The sequence below is a fragment of the Palaemon carinicauda genome, chromosome 4, assembly GCF_036898095.1.
Source record: "Palaemon carinicauda isolate YSFRI2023 chromosome 4, ASM3689809v2, whole genome shotgun sequence".
Classification (NCBI taxonomy): Eukaryota; Metazoa; Arthropoda; class Malacostraca; order Decapoda; family Palaemonidae; genus Palaemon; species Palaemon carinicauda.
The window spans coordinates 73,579,123-73,596,102 of NC_090728.1; the positions used below are offsets into that span (position 1 = coordinate 73,579,123).

At 38.4% G+C, this 16,980-nt stretch overlaps 1 protein-coding gene across 7 annotated transcripts in view; it reads left to right on the plus strand.

The window, feature by feature from the left end:
• Nucleotides 1-16,980, plus strand: part of Dlg5 (Discs large 5) — an 847,504-nt gene that overhangs the window by 704,444 nt on the left and 126,080 nt on the right. For all 7 annotated transcript variants that reach the window (XR_011044295.1, XM_068372367.1, XM_068372363.1 and 4 more), the window contains one exon: nucleotides 1,987-2,199. Coding sequence is in view for 6 of the 7 variants with exons in the window: in XM_068372367.1 (XP_068228468.1) it covers nucleotides 1,987-2,199 (213 nt within the window). In the remaining variant the exon portion in view is untranslated. The remainder of the gene's footprint in view (nucleotides 1-1,986; nucleotides 2,200-16,980) is intronic.

Consider the following 16,980-nt stretch of genomic DNA (forward strand, 5'->3'; position numbering starts at 1 on the left):
TAGGCCTTTGTTCTGCAGTGGACTAGTTATGGCTGAAGATTATACACACACACACACACACACACACACACATATATATATATATATATATATATATATATATATATATATATATGTGTGTGTGTGTGTGTGTGTGTGTGTGTGTGTTTGTATTTTAATGTATGTTTATATATAGATTCAATAATAGATTGAAGAGATTTCATAGCAGTAAAACTTGCCAAACTTTACACATAATCTGTTAGAATCCTCAATATTTACAGCTTGGACATTTTTTTTTTGTTATACTAATTCACAAAAAAACCACAAACAAAATACATGAAAAATTACCACCCAATAAGTTTACTCTCAGTTATATATGAAATATTTACAGAGATCCTATTAGTCAGAATAGAAAGACAGCCAGATTGTAATGAACCAAGAGAGCAGGGAGGTTATAGAAGTGGGTATTCAACAACTGACCATATCCATGTAATTACCCAGCTAATGAAAAAATCAAGAATATGACAAACAATTATTTATGGCATATAGAGATAGAGAAAACTTTTGATTGTCTAAACTTCAATAGTAATGAAAGCGCTTCAAAGACAATTAATAGATGATTCTTATGTTTAGAACACTTGAAGATATCTATATGGGAAGTTTAGCAATCCTAAAACTACATAAAGATGTGAGAAAATCCAGATTAAGGAAGGAGTTTGAGAGGGAGACCCCATCTACAAAATTTTTGTAGCATGCTTAGAAGAAATTTTTAAGAAATTAGATTGGGAAGATGTAGGAATTAACATTGAGATTTTCAGATAACATAGTTCTATTTAGTGAATCATAGAAGGAATTGCAAAGAATGATAGAAGATTTGAATAGAGAGAGCAGAAATGTATGAATGAAAATTAATATTAGTAAAACTATGTTAGTGTTCAATGAAAATGCAGAAAGACAACAAATAATGGTTATCGACAAATCTGAAGACTGTAGAGATTGTTAATGAATATGCATACTTAGGACAGATAGTAAGTATTTCCCCAGTACATGTGACCGAAATTAAAAGAAGGATAAGCCTGGGATGGAGAGCTATTGGTGAACAAAATGAGATTATGAAATGTAAAATGTCACGTTCTTTAAAAAGAAAAGTTTTTAATCAGATAGTCCTACCACTATTAACTTGGGCATCAGAAACTTGAGCCTTAATAAAGCCTTATAACATAAGCTAGTTATAATTCAATGATCTATGGAAAGAATAATGATGGGAATAACACTAAGAGACAGAAAAAGAACAACATGGATATAAGAGGAAGCTAAAGTAGAGGATATTTTATCAACTGGTAAGAAAAAGAAATGGACATGGGCAGGACATGTAATGAGAATGACAAACTAGATGAACATTAAGAATAAAAGAATGGGTCCTTATATATTGTAAAAGAAACAAGGTAAGAAACTGAAGACGATGGATTGACAAACTAAAAATGTTTGTGGTGTGGACTGGCACAGAAAGACCATAAACAGATGCAAGTGGAAGGACATGTCTGAGGCCTTTGTTCTATAGTGAACTGGTAATAGGGATGATATATATATATATATATATATATATATATATATATATATATATATATATATATATATATATATATATATATATATATATATATATATATGTGTGTGTGTGTGTGTGTGTGTGTTTTGTAGGTACGTGTTCTTATATCTATAGCTATGCATACTTACAAGAGAGAGAGAGTGTTTCAATTAAACATTTGATTTTGAGTTTCCTTTTCATATTATGCAAGTATTGGGAGTTTTGATAATCTAAATATCTATTACACAATTTTTAGATATTTTAGCAGGAAATTCTCTGTATGTTTACTATGGAGGAATTACTGTTTAATTGCAATCTTGGGGTGTTGTTACATTAGCTCTTTGGCATACATTCTAGGTTATATAGATTGCTTGTTATGATAATTTGAATTCTATATTTTGATTACCTAAACTTTTCAGAATACCAAGTAATGCTAGTGTAGCCAGTAAGAGTAGTTGCGGTAAAGGAGGCAACATTGAAAGATCTTCAGAAAGGGGGTCTCCCACTTCTCCAAACTATGGTAGTGATCTTTTGAGTAGTGGAAGTGGAGCTGGCCGAGGACCTCAACATGTTACTCAAATTTCGCACTCTGTACACAGCCCCCATTACCAGGAGTATACATGGCAGAGAAAGTAAGTTTGAATAATCATTTCTGAATTTATCGCATTGCTTATTTCTCATAATTTTTTTCGAGGACTTTGGACAATAGTGATGATGAATTAAGTATAAAAATTTTAGACCATTGCCGAAATCTAACTTCACATGATTGTCATATTCCTGAAAATGTTGCAAAATAAATTATTCCAGTCTTGATGAAAGAGACTGAGTGCAGTGGGTACAGTCCATAACAAGAAAGAATAGCACATCATGATTGTTGTTGAAAAAGAAGCCATAGTGACTTGATTTTTTAAAGATCAAAATACATTACAGTCTGTCACTATTGGTGATAACTGAGAATTAATGTACAGAAACTGAGTTATCTTGTAGTTTATTCCAAAATTTAAGGGGCCTAGGAGACATAATATGGGATTGCTAGTGATGTAGTGGTCGCATTCAAAAACATATAAGTGATTCAACCTAAAAGAATTTCTCCATCATGCTGTTAAAATAATCTTTAATCATTCATTACTTTCATCAGATAATTCTATCTAACAATTAAATATGTATTGGTATTATGGGAAATAAAGTTTCCTCCTGTATACCTTACCATTTGACCTAACAGATTATATTTAGGAATCATTGGTGTTTTGAGGGATTTAAATACCTTAGATATGAAGCTTCAATTTGGGGTCATTCAGAGATCAACATGTGTGTGCAATAGATTTAACATGTATATACTATGAAAATTAAAAATTGTGAAATGAATTTAAATTGTGGTGCCGTTTCGTAGAACAGTCCACATCTCTTGTGCTAGCATCATTGTTCACTTACCAGACAAATCTATGATTTATCAAGAAATGCAATACAGTAGTTGTTATCAACTGTGACACAGTATTCCATCTCATTTTGGGGAATTATTACACTACAGGTATCAAATGTAAAAGCAATTAGGATCTCACTGATATGGGTGAGAAAAGTGGTAGGTCATAACAATGAACACTGAAAAATAGAATTTTAATACTAAAGTGTTATTTTAAAGGGAATTTTAAGAATAGAATTTATCATTTCTATACTCTCCTGATGTTCTTATTGCATTTTCTTGAAAAGCTTGGTTTTTCAGTGTTAACCCCTAAGATTAGAAAAACTTCCAATTTTCTTTTCTTTTAATAGACACATGCCTCTGGTAAAGAATGAGACACCAGCTTTTAAAGGCAAGAAGCAAAATACCATTGGTTCTTTGTTATTCAGATTTGAAGTTAAAAGTATTCCCTATTCCCTCGAGATCATAAGTCAATGGGAAAGAGAGTAGGCATGTACAGTATATAACCATCGGGTGACTAAAGAAAAACCAATTTTTATTATCAAAATTAAATTCATTACTTAAACCTCCTCTGTCATATGTCTGGATCCCACACTGTGATTGAGGTGGGATGCTAGTGAAGAAAAGAGATAGGTCAAAAATGAAATTGGAAAGTTTTATAGAATAATAACATTTTTAGACTCAACTGGTCTAGATTAACAGAAACAGGCCATCTAAAAATACAGCCTGAAACACGGAGCTCTAGATTTTTTTTTAATGTTTGGAATGTTTCAAAAATAAGAAAACTTGAATTAATTAAGCTCAAACAATTTTTAAAATCACCTCGCAGCAGCCACTGTAAGGTCTAGTCCAGTATTCTGATAAGAAAGCCATGATACTGCCACTAAATTTCTTTTCAAAGAATAATTTCTGCAAAAATTAAGAAATTTAGGTATACTATCTATGAATGACTTGTTTTCAACAGAGGACAAATTTAAAATTGAATCCCACATGGAAAATTTGACACTACCTGTAATGTCCATAGTTTGCCTAAAATAAACTGAACTGCTCTTGCCAGAAAAGTAAGACTATTTTGATGAAATGGTTAGGTCCAGGAAGGTTAAAAAAAGAAAATCATCTTATGCTTCAAAAGCCCACCCTAAAAGATAGTCCATACCATTTATTATGTGTGTAGCTGAAGCCAATGCCAATACAATAGGCAGTTAAACCATGAAATCAATAAGAGAAAGATTTTGCAAAGGTTGAAAATTGAACCTTTTAAAATACTTTAAAACAACATCCTAATTCCCAAAATAGAAATTATTCTATTGTTTATCACCTTCCGAAGGGACGCTGCCTTCCCAATTCCATAAACACTGGATGTAGAATCACAACCCCGTAGTGCATGGATGAAAAGAATGTTGGAACAAACCACATTTCCCAAAGATTTCCTCATCTCTTTGATGTTCCAGACTTTCATACTTTTTGCACTAGCCTTTGGTTGTGGCATGAAGTAGATGTTGTAACCATCATCTTTATTGGCATGATAACATAGAAGGACCAATAGGTCAGTGTCATCTGCTATCAAAATGGTTTCTCCTGTCTGTGCCAGTTCTAGAGCAGTCTTCAGAACCAATACGTCAGCGTCTCCAGATGCATGGACTACTTTACAACCTGCTTCCTCCAAACTCTTTCCCTGCAATTTGATGAACAATTGTTTGTTTCCTTGATTAGCTAGGAAAACATCCTTTTTTAATTTGAACACCATTAAAGGGGTCAGTAATACATTAACACTAACAGAACCCCCTGCTCGGCGTTGGTGAGTCGCGTCTTTAATGGATGGACCACTTTCATACCCATCAAAGACAATGCATGCTTTTCCATATCTAGTTGTGACATATCTGCGGTATTGGGCACAGATCTCATCAAATGTGTGACCTTTTTGCCGTGGAAGGCATTGAAGTAGTGCTCCACCATCAAAGAGATACTGTTGATCTGAAGACTATGGATCTAATTGTACAGGGGAAGTCAGTTCTCATATTGTGTCTGCCAAAGCCGGTTTTTTTGCTCTCACGGTAGTCCGAAAGAATAAAAAAGTGCAAGTGAGTAACCAAAGCTCATACTGGAAATATTATTGTTGATGCTGAGTTGAGGGTTCATTGGTAGATAACACAGTCTCTGGAATAGGAGTTGTGGATCAGTCTCAACTGCTTCATCTTTGCTGAGCGAAACTTTTGACCCAAGTGTAATTGCCTGATCCTTACTTTTAAAAGTGTACTCGTGGACATTTTCTCCAACCATTGAAGCTATGATTGCCTCTCCTATGGAATTTACTCTGTCCACATTCACCTTTTTGTCTCCAGTTACTCCTCTTGAAATGCTGTGAATGGACAGATCTTCCTTGAAAGGGTAATTTTTCTGGAGAAACGCAAGGAGCTTCCATGTGTCCCTCATATCTCGCTCTTTTCTGCTGAAGTAGCCTCCTGGTGCTGGTCACTAGTGCCATAACGATTGCCTGCTAGTTCTTGCATTGTAAACTTTATTTCAGCACATGCTGGCAGTGATAGCGTCCAAACCAGTTGTTGAACTTTGTCCATTCATCTGCCATGAGTAAGACCTCAATGATGGTCAGGTACGTTCTTGGGAAGCGGAACGTGGTCGCGGATGGCCTCAGCAGAAAGGCACAGGTCCTGCAGGGGGAACGGTCCCTTCACCCGTGGGTAGCAAGGGTGGTGATAGAAAGGTGGGAATCGCCGTACCTGGACCTGTTCGCAAAACTGCCGGTCTTTTGCTCCCTAGTGGCAGACCCAGCAGTGGCTCTGGAATACGTGTTCTAACTTTCATGTGACGGACTTGATGCGCACGCCTTTCCCCCATTCGCCCTCCTTCGGCAGACCCTGAACCGGCTTCGGAGGCCAAAGCAGGCAAAGTTGACCCTAATAGCTCCATGGTGGCCAAAAAAAGAGTGGTTCCCGGACCTAAGATCCTTGGCAACGAAGCCCCTGTGGCCCCTGCCTTTTGAGTCAAGACCTGCTAAGGCAGTGGTATTCACCAATTTCTTTAGGAGAGCCAAAAGATTAGGATATATATATATATATATATATATAAATATATATATATATATATATATATACTGTATATATATATATATATATATATGTATGTATATATATATATATATATATATGTATATATATATGTATATATATATATATATATATATAAAATGTGTTCGTGTGTTGTAACTAAATTAAATTTTTTTGTGGGTTTCCAAAGACATGTATATTTAAAATAAAACTAGTAACCAACCTTATTATTAAATAAATTATGTTAAGTTCTTGGCTTTACTAATTGAAAAGTTAAAATGAATATGGTACCTTCATTTAATGTTATGATGACCGAGCTGTTTCTTTATTTTCTCCAAGCTGTACTTGTAATTTGTCCCAGCTATTCTTGTTAGGATATCCAAATGTTTATTAATGACTATTTCTCTGTTTCTTCTTCGCAGTATTTATAGTTGAAAATTGGTAGAGTGTGTGCTCACAAAATAGCACATCACTTTATGAACAGTCTGCTTCAAAGCTGGGTAGTTTATATCGGGAAGGGACAGTATGGCAGAAATTTTCCTCACCTGATTTTAAAATCGCTTTTAGTGTTTTATTTGCCTACATCTCAACAATCTGATTCCACCCCAAGCATGAGCTGGGCAGAGTTAGTGAGTATAGAACTTAAGGTTGAAACATATATATTAAATGGGGTATCAATAAAAGTGAAGAATTTCTTGTTCTTCATTACACACACAAATGTTACCTCATACTCCTTTCCCAATTCTTTTGATGCATTCTTGAAAATGACATAGCTGAAACTTTGCAACATTTCTGGATTGTGAAGTGTGGCTATCCTAAGGTTTAAAAAATGCACAAATTGTCTGTCCGGGATGAAAAGTGAAGTTATCTTGTTTTGAAATGCAGTGACCACCTTGCATTGCAGCTGCTGTTTGCTTCTCTCCTGTAACTTCAATTTTACTGCATTCAGGTGACAGGCGAGATCAGTTAAGGAGGCCAGTTTCATTATCTACTCAGGATTCTCAAGTTCAGGTTCAACTTTTCCATTGTTTGCAGTGAACTCATGAATTTGAGGCAGGAGACTCAAGAATCGTTCAAGCACTCTGCCTCAAGATAACCATCTCACTTCATTATGCATCACAAAATCTCTATACTCTCATATTCAGCCAGTAGTTCACGAAATTGACAATGATTCAATGTCCTTGAAACAAAAAGATTACCATCCGAACAACTAGCTGCATTACAATTTGAAGTTCACAATCTTTGGATTTTGCCACAAGTGCCTCTTAGTGAATTATACAATGGAATATGGCAAAATTTGGGATTTCCTTTTCCTTCCTATTTAATCCAATGAGACCCTTTTACTTGCCTCACATGTTGGGGACACCAGCAGTACACACAAACCATGTTAGACCAATTCAGGTTATTGTCAGAAAAAACCCAAACAGCGCAGTCAACACGTCTTCTCCTCTAGCTTGGTCATATAGTGGTAATAGGCACTAAATCTTCCCAGAATAAATGTTCTTTTGCAAATCATACCCAATTACATAACTGTGCAGCCTCACTAATATCTGTGTTTTCATTCAATGCAACGCTAAATCATTGAAAATCTGACAGAATGCCGATTTCTTCAGTCCTCCTCTTTATGGTTGTGCCTGATGTGATTTGTTTGAAAATTGCATCTTTATTATTAAATCCACAATATATTTTTTCTGCTGATGTCCAAACACATTCTTTAACAATCTCTGCATCTGTAAAAGGTTTTTCATGATTGGCCAAGATCCATGCAATCATATATTGCCTCTATCAAATTCCCCGCAACATATTATGAAATGTAAAGAATTGCGAGGGTCACTATACTGTATTCTGTTCATTTTCATATGGCCAAAATAAATAAACATTAAGATCCTGATTACTCGGTCAGGGTTACTTGAAAGTCAATGACTCTTTGGTATGAGGTTAAAAATAGAGCTCTCCATTTACTATTTAGAATTTTTTAAAGTGAATTCAATTTCATGCAACCCTGATACAGTAATCGAGATTTCAGCGTTCATATTTTTAGCCAGATGAACCTACAGTACGGTTCCGAACTTTGCATGTTCGAATTATACGATTCTCCATTTATGCGGTCTCTATTTTTCAAAAATAAATTTTCTATATCTGCGAAGCTGTTCAAAGTCTGGAGTCAAGCACTACAAAATATATCAACTCTATTTTCTTTTTAAGTATGTTGGTAGCCCTAATTATGGTGTTTGATAATAAATGTTACATAACCATATTAACCTTACATCTTATCATAATTTCATAATAAATAGCCTATTTAAGGATAAAATTCCACATCAACAATGAAATCAACTTTCACTATGCAAGTCCAGCTGACAAAATGTAAACAGAATTATTGTGGTTACATTCTCGGCAACCTTAATCTTTATCTAATCTTTCGATAATTTTAATTATGTTAATGTTGGTATATTAAAGCATTATTTTTTCTTATTACAGTATATATAAAAGCTTTATTTTTCCCTGTGGGTGTTCAAGGTTTTCATACGCAGGCTCAGTTCCTTTATCGGTAACAGTTGGCAATATTTTGTCATATTTTAAACAGTATAGATTTGCTTTACAAAGATTTGATTCGTATAATACACAGTATAATTATAAATCTCTCTCTCTCTCTCTCTCTCTCTCTCTCTCTCTCTGTAAGAAATAAAATCTTACCTCCCATATGGCAACCTGAGTTTAAGAATGAAATTAACATGACTATTGTTGGTTGTGGTGATCAGTTCCTCGCTTCAGGTGGTACAAGAAACAAAAACACAGCATTCGATTACAACAGCTGAGACTCTCTCTCTCTCTCTCTCTCTCTCTCTCTCTCTCTCTCTCTCTCTCTCTCTCTCTCTCTCGTTATACAATACTTACAAATAGATGAAGAAACCAAAATCGGTTTTCTTAAAAAGTGTCAATGCAAAAAAAAAAAAAGTTATACTGTGTATACATCGATTTCAATCGTAGCTTAAAATACAGCATCCAATTTCGTCAGCAAACCACTATTTATTAGGAAACATCATTTTATTCTAGAAAATTGCTACTCTTTAAATAGTTAATTGTGCTTTAAGAAAATATGTACTTTTGTTTTTAAATTTCGGGTGTGTTTCAAAAATAGAGTATTGCTTACTTCTTTTTGTTTTACTTTTGGTTGTGATCAGATCAGCTGATGTCTAGCTGCCGCTCTCAAGAATATGCTAGTGCGAATACAGTAACAAAGTATTGTTTATACCATTTCTTAACTTATACCATCTATACAAAAGCACCAATGTGTTATAACCTATCATATTTTTTGTTCAGTACATTAAAAGCTATCATTACTCTCTCTCTCTCTCTCTCTCTCTCTCTCTCTCTCTCTCTCTCTCTCTCTCTCTCTCTCTCTCTCTCTCTCTCTCTCAGAAAAACATTGTATAAATGGCATTCATTTAATTGATTTCGAAGTTCTAAGAAACACTAAATAGAACAATGCTGGTAATAACAAAATCATCATATAATCAATACTTGGTAAGATAGCTGTCGATGCAAAAAATAACCTATGAACAGATGTGTAAATATGAGTTCGTTTCTTCCTTATGATCAGAGATAAACGTAAACAAAACAATGACTGTCGTTTTTATTGTGGTTTTTAGCGTGTTTAGGAAACGCATATCAAATCTCCTTAATTTTGACTTTTGGATTTTCAATGATACAACAAAAGCTAGTCTATACAGTGATGGGTTTGTTATCCGCCTGTTGTCTTATTCAATAGATATGACAAACTTATTAAAATTTGTCTATTTTAGGTTGTGTTATAACAGGAAATATATGGTATTTACACCTATCCTGTTTGTAATTTTAACCTTTTTCAAGTTATTAGAACTTTAAAGTATATTAAATATTTGATTTGTTTACAAGAACAGTTTAATATCATAAAAAATACAGTATAGCACATAGAAAGTATTGAAAGTGGGTAGTAAACACGTTTGAATAGGCAAGTTACTGGTTGCCATGGCCCTAATGGAATTATTTCTGTTAGTTGTGTGTTTCAAAATATGCGATTTTCCATTTATGAGGGGACATTGATCGACCAAATTCTCACATAATTCGGGACCCTACTGTATTTCTATTACCAATCTTAAAAGATGTGAGATACGGCAAAAGGATGAAATTTGTCTGTAGTACTTTGGAATTTTTCTTTGATTACTGATGAATTCTCTCCATTTCTCTTTATCTCCTGTGAGCCGCCAATCTGGTCATTGTGAGCCGCCAATCTGGTCATTGCGAGCCGACAATGGCTTGCAAGCCGCATAATGAAGACCACTGTGCTAAGACAACCCCACTTCCAGAAGTTCCACGATTTACTCAAAAATCTCTCCCTTCATGCATAGAGATTATCCAGCGTTTACTAAGGAAGGAGGGGTACTCCATGAGGGCAGCCTGCCAGATGACCTTAAATTTGAGGCAATCCTCAAGGGTCATTTACCAGGTGAGATGGGCAACCTTTGGCAAAGGGTGCAACAAGGAAGGCATCCAGGCCCTCAAAGCTCCAATTCCGGTCATCATGGAGTTCCTAGTACATCTTCGACTCGACCTGGGCTTGTCAGTACCAGTAGTAAAGGGATTCCGTGCAGCCCCGGGCCAGGTTTTCCTGCTCAAGAGCTTGAACATAACCTCCTCCAAGCACCTCTCGATGCTGTTGAAAGGGTTCGAGCAGTCCTCCCCACCAGGGACACTTTTGGCCCCCTTGTAGGACGTTATCAAAGTCCTCGACTCCCTGAAGAAGCCACCTTTCAAACCCCTCAGACAAATTACAGACAGGGAACTGTCCCTAAAGATGGTGTTCCTTCTCAGCCTAAAGGACAGGTGAACTCCACGGGCTGTCTGTGGATGTCTCCCACTCCCACGGTTGGAAGGAGTTGTGCTTCAGGTTTGCCCCCTCCTTCGTAACAAAAACATAGAACCGAGTGGTGGATGATCTCCGCTTGAACGAGTTCTCCATCCCTGCCATTCCCAGGACAAATGACACAGAAGACATTCTATTATGTCCAGTGAGGGCGATGAGGAAATATCTCTCTAGGATAGCCCCCTCCAGCCGGCTATCAAGAGATTGTTCGTATCAACGGGTATAGTGAAGAAGGCGGTATCGAAAAATACGATCTACTTCTGGCTCAGGGATATGATCCTAAGGCCCTACCTGACGAAGGGGGGAAGCCTCCCCCAGGTCCATCAAGCCTCACGACATCCGGGGCATAGGCACCTTGTTGGCCTTTGAGAGGAACATGGCGGTCGGCCAGGTGCTGAGGGCGGGGGTATGGTCGAGACAGTCGACGTTTATGGCCCACTACCTTAAAGACTGTTCCCTCAAGTCCCGGGAGGGGTTCAAGCTCGTTCCTGTCATAGTTCTGTCATAGTTACCCAGCAGAGGATCTAAGGGCAGCTACACGTGGTAGACAGGTCGGGGTAATGAGGGGTAGAGAATCTCGAACCCTATCCCCTCGGCCCTCCATGGATCAACCCGGCAAAAAGATGTCTCGTAGGTGAGTGTCACCTTATCACACCCTCATTAACCCCCCTGTTTTCTGTTTTACTTTTTCCAGACAGGCCTTACACCCCCCTTCACCTGCAGATCCCTAACCTCTTCTCAGGGGGTCTATTTACCCGACTCTTAATTCTGAGGCTCCTACTTTTGGGACATGGAAGTACAGTGAACCCTTGTTTATCGCGGTAGATAGGTTCCAGACGCGCCCGCGATAGGTGAAAATCCGCCAAGTAGTGACACCATATTTACCTACTTATTCAACATGTATATTTTGACTTTTAAAACCTTCCCTTGTACGTAGTACTGTTAACAAACTACCTTTTAATGTACAGAACACTTAATGCATGTACTACAGTACCCTAAACTAAAACAGGCACAGATATTAAAGGCGATTTTATATCATGCGTTTCCTAAACACGCTAAAAAGCACGATAAAAAATGGCAACCAATGTTTTGTTTACATTTATCTCTGATCATAATGAAGAAACAAACTGGAGGTAGAGCTTTGCTTATTACCCAGACATATTTCCCATACTTTTCCCTTAGAACTACATCACATCTTCCTACTTTAGATATATATATATATATATATATATATATATATATATATATATATATATATATATATATATATATATATATATATATATATATATATATATATACTGTATATATATATATATATATATATATATATATATATATATATATATATATATATATATATATGTATATATATATATATATATATATATATATATATATATATGTGTGTGTGTGTATATATATATATATTTATATGTATACACATATACATACCTACATATATACATACATACATATATACATAAATACATGCATTCATATATATATATATATATATATATATATTACTGTATATATATATATGGGTTATGGAAAAAATCCGCGAAGTGGTGAATCCGCGATGGTCGAACCGCGAAGTAGCGAGGGTTCACTGTATTCGTATCGGAACAAATGATAATTTCTAAGTAAATTGTATTTTTCCCAACATACTTACCACATTCTAACAGGAAACTGCCCCCCCCCCCATCCTTCCCTCGATAGACCCTTTTATCATACGTCACTTTTTCTGAGACCAGAGGAGAATGGTTGTTATTGACATGGAAGGCTAGCTCAAGCCTAAACTTGGGGCATACCAGGGAAACAAAGAGAGGTCAAAGACTCGCAGGTGTGAAGGGGTTTGTGGTATGGGGGTGTCATGTGGGGAGGGAAAATCTCAGGTTTGTAGAGACGTGTAAAGAGTACTCCTACCGTTGGGACGTGGTGTGTTAGGAAAAATGCAATTTACTCAGAAATTGTCATTTTAATAAAATTTTAAAGCACTTGTTTTACATATTCATTTTTTTACAATCATTCGCTGTGTGTTTGGAATGTAATTATTTTATTTTGTAAAGTTCCAGATCATTTAGATCATTAATTTGCAAATGTAAAAGTTATTAAATTTATTAATATAGAGTAAAATATGTTTCTACTGTATTTGTTTGAATAATATATATGGTTACAGACTAACCAAATTTTCTTAATACTACTGTACCATTTTCTTTTTTTTTTTGAAAGGGACACTACTGTATTGAAAATATCACTATGGCATTTTAAATTAAATTTGTTCAGACACATATACAAACCTTTGCTATTTATAATAGGGTATTACTTTCGGCGCAGCTGAAAGACGAGCCATGATAATTTTAGTGAGGGATAACTACCCCATCCGTTAGTTAGCGTGTGGGGGGTGGGGTAGACTGGCTACCCCGCTCACTCACACCTTTCGGCTGAGTAACCACTTTACTTTTTGGCTCGGTAGAGGACGGACATGCTGCCCTTCTCTCCTGCAAAGACTGGCCTTGATGTTTTTCATTTATTTTTATTTTTGGTTTTCTTGTGTGTTTTTTTTTATCTTACATATATTTGAGTGTATATATGTATAAATGGAAATATACGTTGTTAGATACGTGTAACTTTAGTGCTGTTGACATTGTATTCAACTGCCTCCGCCGTAATGTTGTTGTCATTCGGCAGGTTCTTAACACTGCCGTGTGTTTGTTTCATTACAGAATTAAAGTTATAACAGTTCAGCTCCCTTTCGAGGAATTATCATACAAGGAAGGTGACTTATTCCCCGAATAGTGTATTTTTGTGCAATGGAGCATGAATTGTAATTGATAACAACTCCCTTCTTTTTTCACAGGTAACAGCGACATAGAAACACGTGGTAGCTCGTTAGCTGCCCTCATTACGAGGTAGCATTCGCTGTCAACCTTCAACTTGATGTTCCTCCTTCGAGGGGAACTTCTCTCTCTCTCTCTCTCTCTCTCGCGAGAGAGAGAGAGAGAGAGTGATTTTTGTTTACGCCTATGCTTTTTTCCCATAGACCTGAGATAAAGGTTTTCTTGGGCTATGTCCTCTTACGGGAGGACTTTCTCGCGTTCGCGAGAGAGATCTTTTACGCCTACGCTTTTTTCCCATAGAGCTGGGAGAAAGCTTGCCTTAGGCGATGTCCTCCTTCGGGAGGACTTCTCTCTCTTTCGCGGGGGGAGAGTTCCTTACGCCTACGCTTTTTCCCCATAGAGCTGGGAGAAAGCTTGTTTTAGGCGATGTCCTTCTTCGGGAGGACTTCACTGTCGTTCATGAGAGAGAGATTATTAAGCCTACGCTTTTTTCCCATAGAGCTGAGAGAAAGCTTGTCTTTGGCGATATCCTCCTTCGGGAGGACTTCTCCCTCGTTCGCGAGAGGGATATTTTACGCCTACGCTTTATTCCCATAGAGCTGGGAGAAAGCTTGTCTTAGGCGATCTCCTTCGGGAGAACTTCCCTCTCGTTCGCGAGAAATAACTTGTAGGAGCTTGCTGATCCACCGGGGGCGGTGGCAGAGCTTTCTCCGAAGCAGGTTATCCCTACGCTTATGGTTCTCCTTAAGGGGCGGAGCGAGAGCCTTCTCTTAAGCGGCTTTCTTCTTCGGGAGAACAAACCTCTTATGCGGAGGTGTTATCTTGAACCTGCTGGTTCTCCTTGATTCGGGGTCTCGTTCAATCACCCTTTGGGCTGGCGTGATCGTTTGAGCCTTCGGGCTCTCGTCATGTTGATATCCTGCTGGTTCTCATGACAGTAGGAGTCCTTCGGGACTCTGCTCGAAACCTTCTGGTTTCAGTCACGCTGAACCTTCGGGCTCTCGTAACGATGGTAACATTGAGCCTTTGGGATCGTGTGCCATCAATCACGCCGACCTTTCGGGGTCTCGTGACAGAGGAACCTCGATTCCTCGTTACGCTGATCCTTTGGGGTCTCGTAACATTAATTATGCAGAACCATTGGGCTCTCATAACTTTAGTCACACTGACACTTCGGTGTTTTGTGACCGGGAAATTTCGGTTTCTTGTTGCGCTGACCTTTCGGGGTCTCGTAACATTAGTTACGCTGAATGCTTGGGCGCTCGTAACTTTAGTCACTCTAACACTCCGGTATGTTGTGACAGGGAAACTGCGGTTTCTCGTTACGCTGACCCTTCGGGGTCTCGTAACTTCAGTTACGTTGAACCCTAGGGCTCTCGTAACTTTAGTCACTGACACTTCGGTGTTTTGTGACAAGGAAACTTCGGTTTCTCGTGCTGAACTTTTGGGTTCTCGTGACCTGAGTCATTCTTTTTATGACAGAGAGTTTCCAAACTCTCGTTGTGTTGATCGTTCGCGCTCACACAACACAAGCCATCGTGAACCTTCGGGTGAGCGTAGCAGTCAGTTCTCTCACCAACCTGAGAGCTCTCGCGTGCACGGCCAAATTGGCGGTCACGATCGTCTTGGCACGTGCAAGCAAAATGGCGATCATGGCACGCGGGTTCATCCTTTGGCGCGCCATATGCGCGAACATCCTGTTGCTCGCCATGCACTCGAACATCCTGTGGCGCGCCATGCGCGCGAACAACACACTGCGCGCCATGCGCACAAGCAACCTTATGCGCGCCAGGTGCGCGAACAACCTCATGCGCTCCACGAGCGCGAAAAAGGGGCACGCAATCGGGAAGGGCGCGCCTACCAACAGTTCGGCGCAATAGTGCACGACCAAATTGGCGCGCGTGCACGACCATTTTGGCGCACACGATCGGATAGGAGCGCACGACCATATTGGCTCGCACGCACAACCATATTGGCTCGCACGCACGACCATATTGGCTCGCATGCACGACCAACTTGGCGCGCACGCAATCGGTTGAAGTGCATGAACAACTCTTATGATCCTTCGGGGTCTCACAACGCAGTTCACGCTGAACCTTTGGGTTCTTGTGACCATAGCCATACTTATATGACAGAGTTTTTCGGACTCTCGTTGCGCGGTGTTTACGAGTGCACAAGAGGTTTACTCTCATGACAAAGTTTTCAAACTCTCGTCCCGTGAATTGTTCTTGCTCGCCCATCGTCATCAAGAGTTTTACTCTGATGACAGAGGGAAGCCTGCTGCCTAAGGGTTTACGAATCTCTACAGGTAACTATGACACAATTCCTTTGGGTCCTGGTCACGTAACACGATTCCTGGAATTCCATCAGGAATCAGCGACAGATTTCCTGCGGGTTCTCGGCACAACATCCTTTAAGGTCGTGAGAAAGGAATTCACAAATAGATTCTGAACCCCTAGGTTCTCATCCGAATCTCTCTGTTTCCACGATTCAGAGTTTTCTGAAAACTCTATGGTTTCGCCAGCACCGATCCTTTCGTTTTCGAACGAACTACCGTCATCTTTCCTCCACCTTCCCACTTTGAGTGGTTTGGTTAGCAGATGGAAATGAACGGGGAATGAAAAATTCTTAACATTGCAGTTCATTTCCCTGGCAGGCTTTGCCTGATTTAGACGGTAGTTTTCTCACTATTGAGAAAGCATTCGATGGTAACCCCTTTAGGTAAGCGGTCGATGGCAATTATGTCTGGCCTTCTTGAAGCAAACCCCCACATACGAGTCTTCATCCTTTTTCAGGAGACTCGTTCCTAAGAAGTTTTACAAAACTTCAATGGGTGTTAAAACTTCATGAAGGCCGTAAGCCTGCCCGGAGCAGGCACTCTAGCCAAGACAAAACCACGAGGTTATTGTCTTAAACTCAGTTCTACCGTTTGATGAAGGCAGCCTCCCCCGTCATTGTACCGTGGGTATAACGACTTGCCTTTTTACACGATAGTCTTCCGAGACTTTTTATTCTATCCTTACAGGGTTATTGTTTCGAACAATTAGTCCCGAAGGAACATCGTTAGCTAACGTTAAAGAACGATAGCAACAGCATGGGCATCTTTTCATTACGTTACGAACGTTTCAAACCCTGCCCACTGGTAAACAGACATCCGTTTCTGTGTAATGAACCCTGGCTAG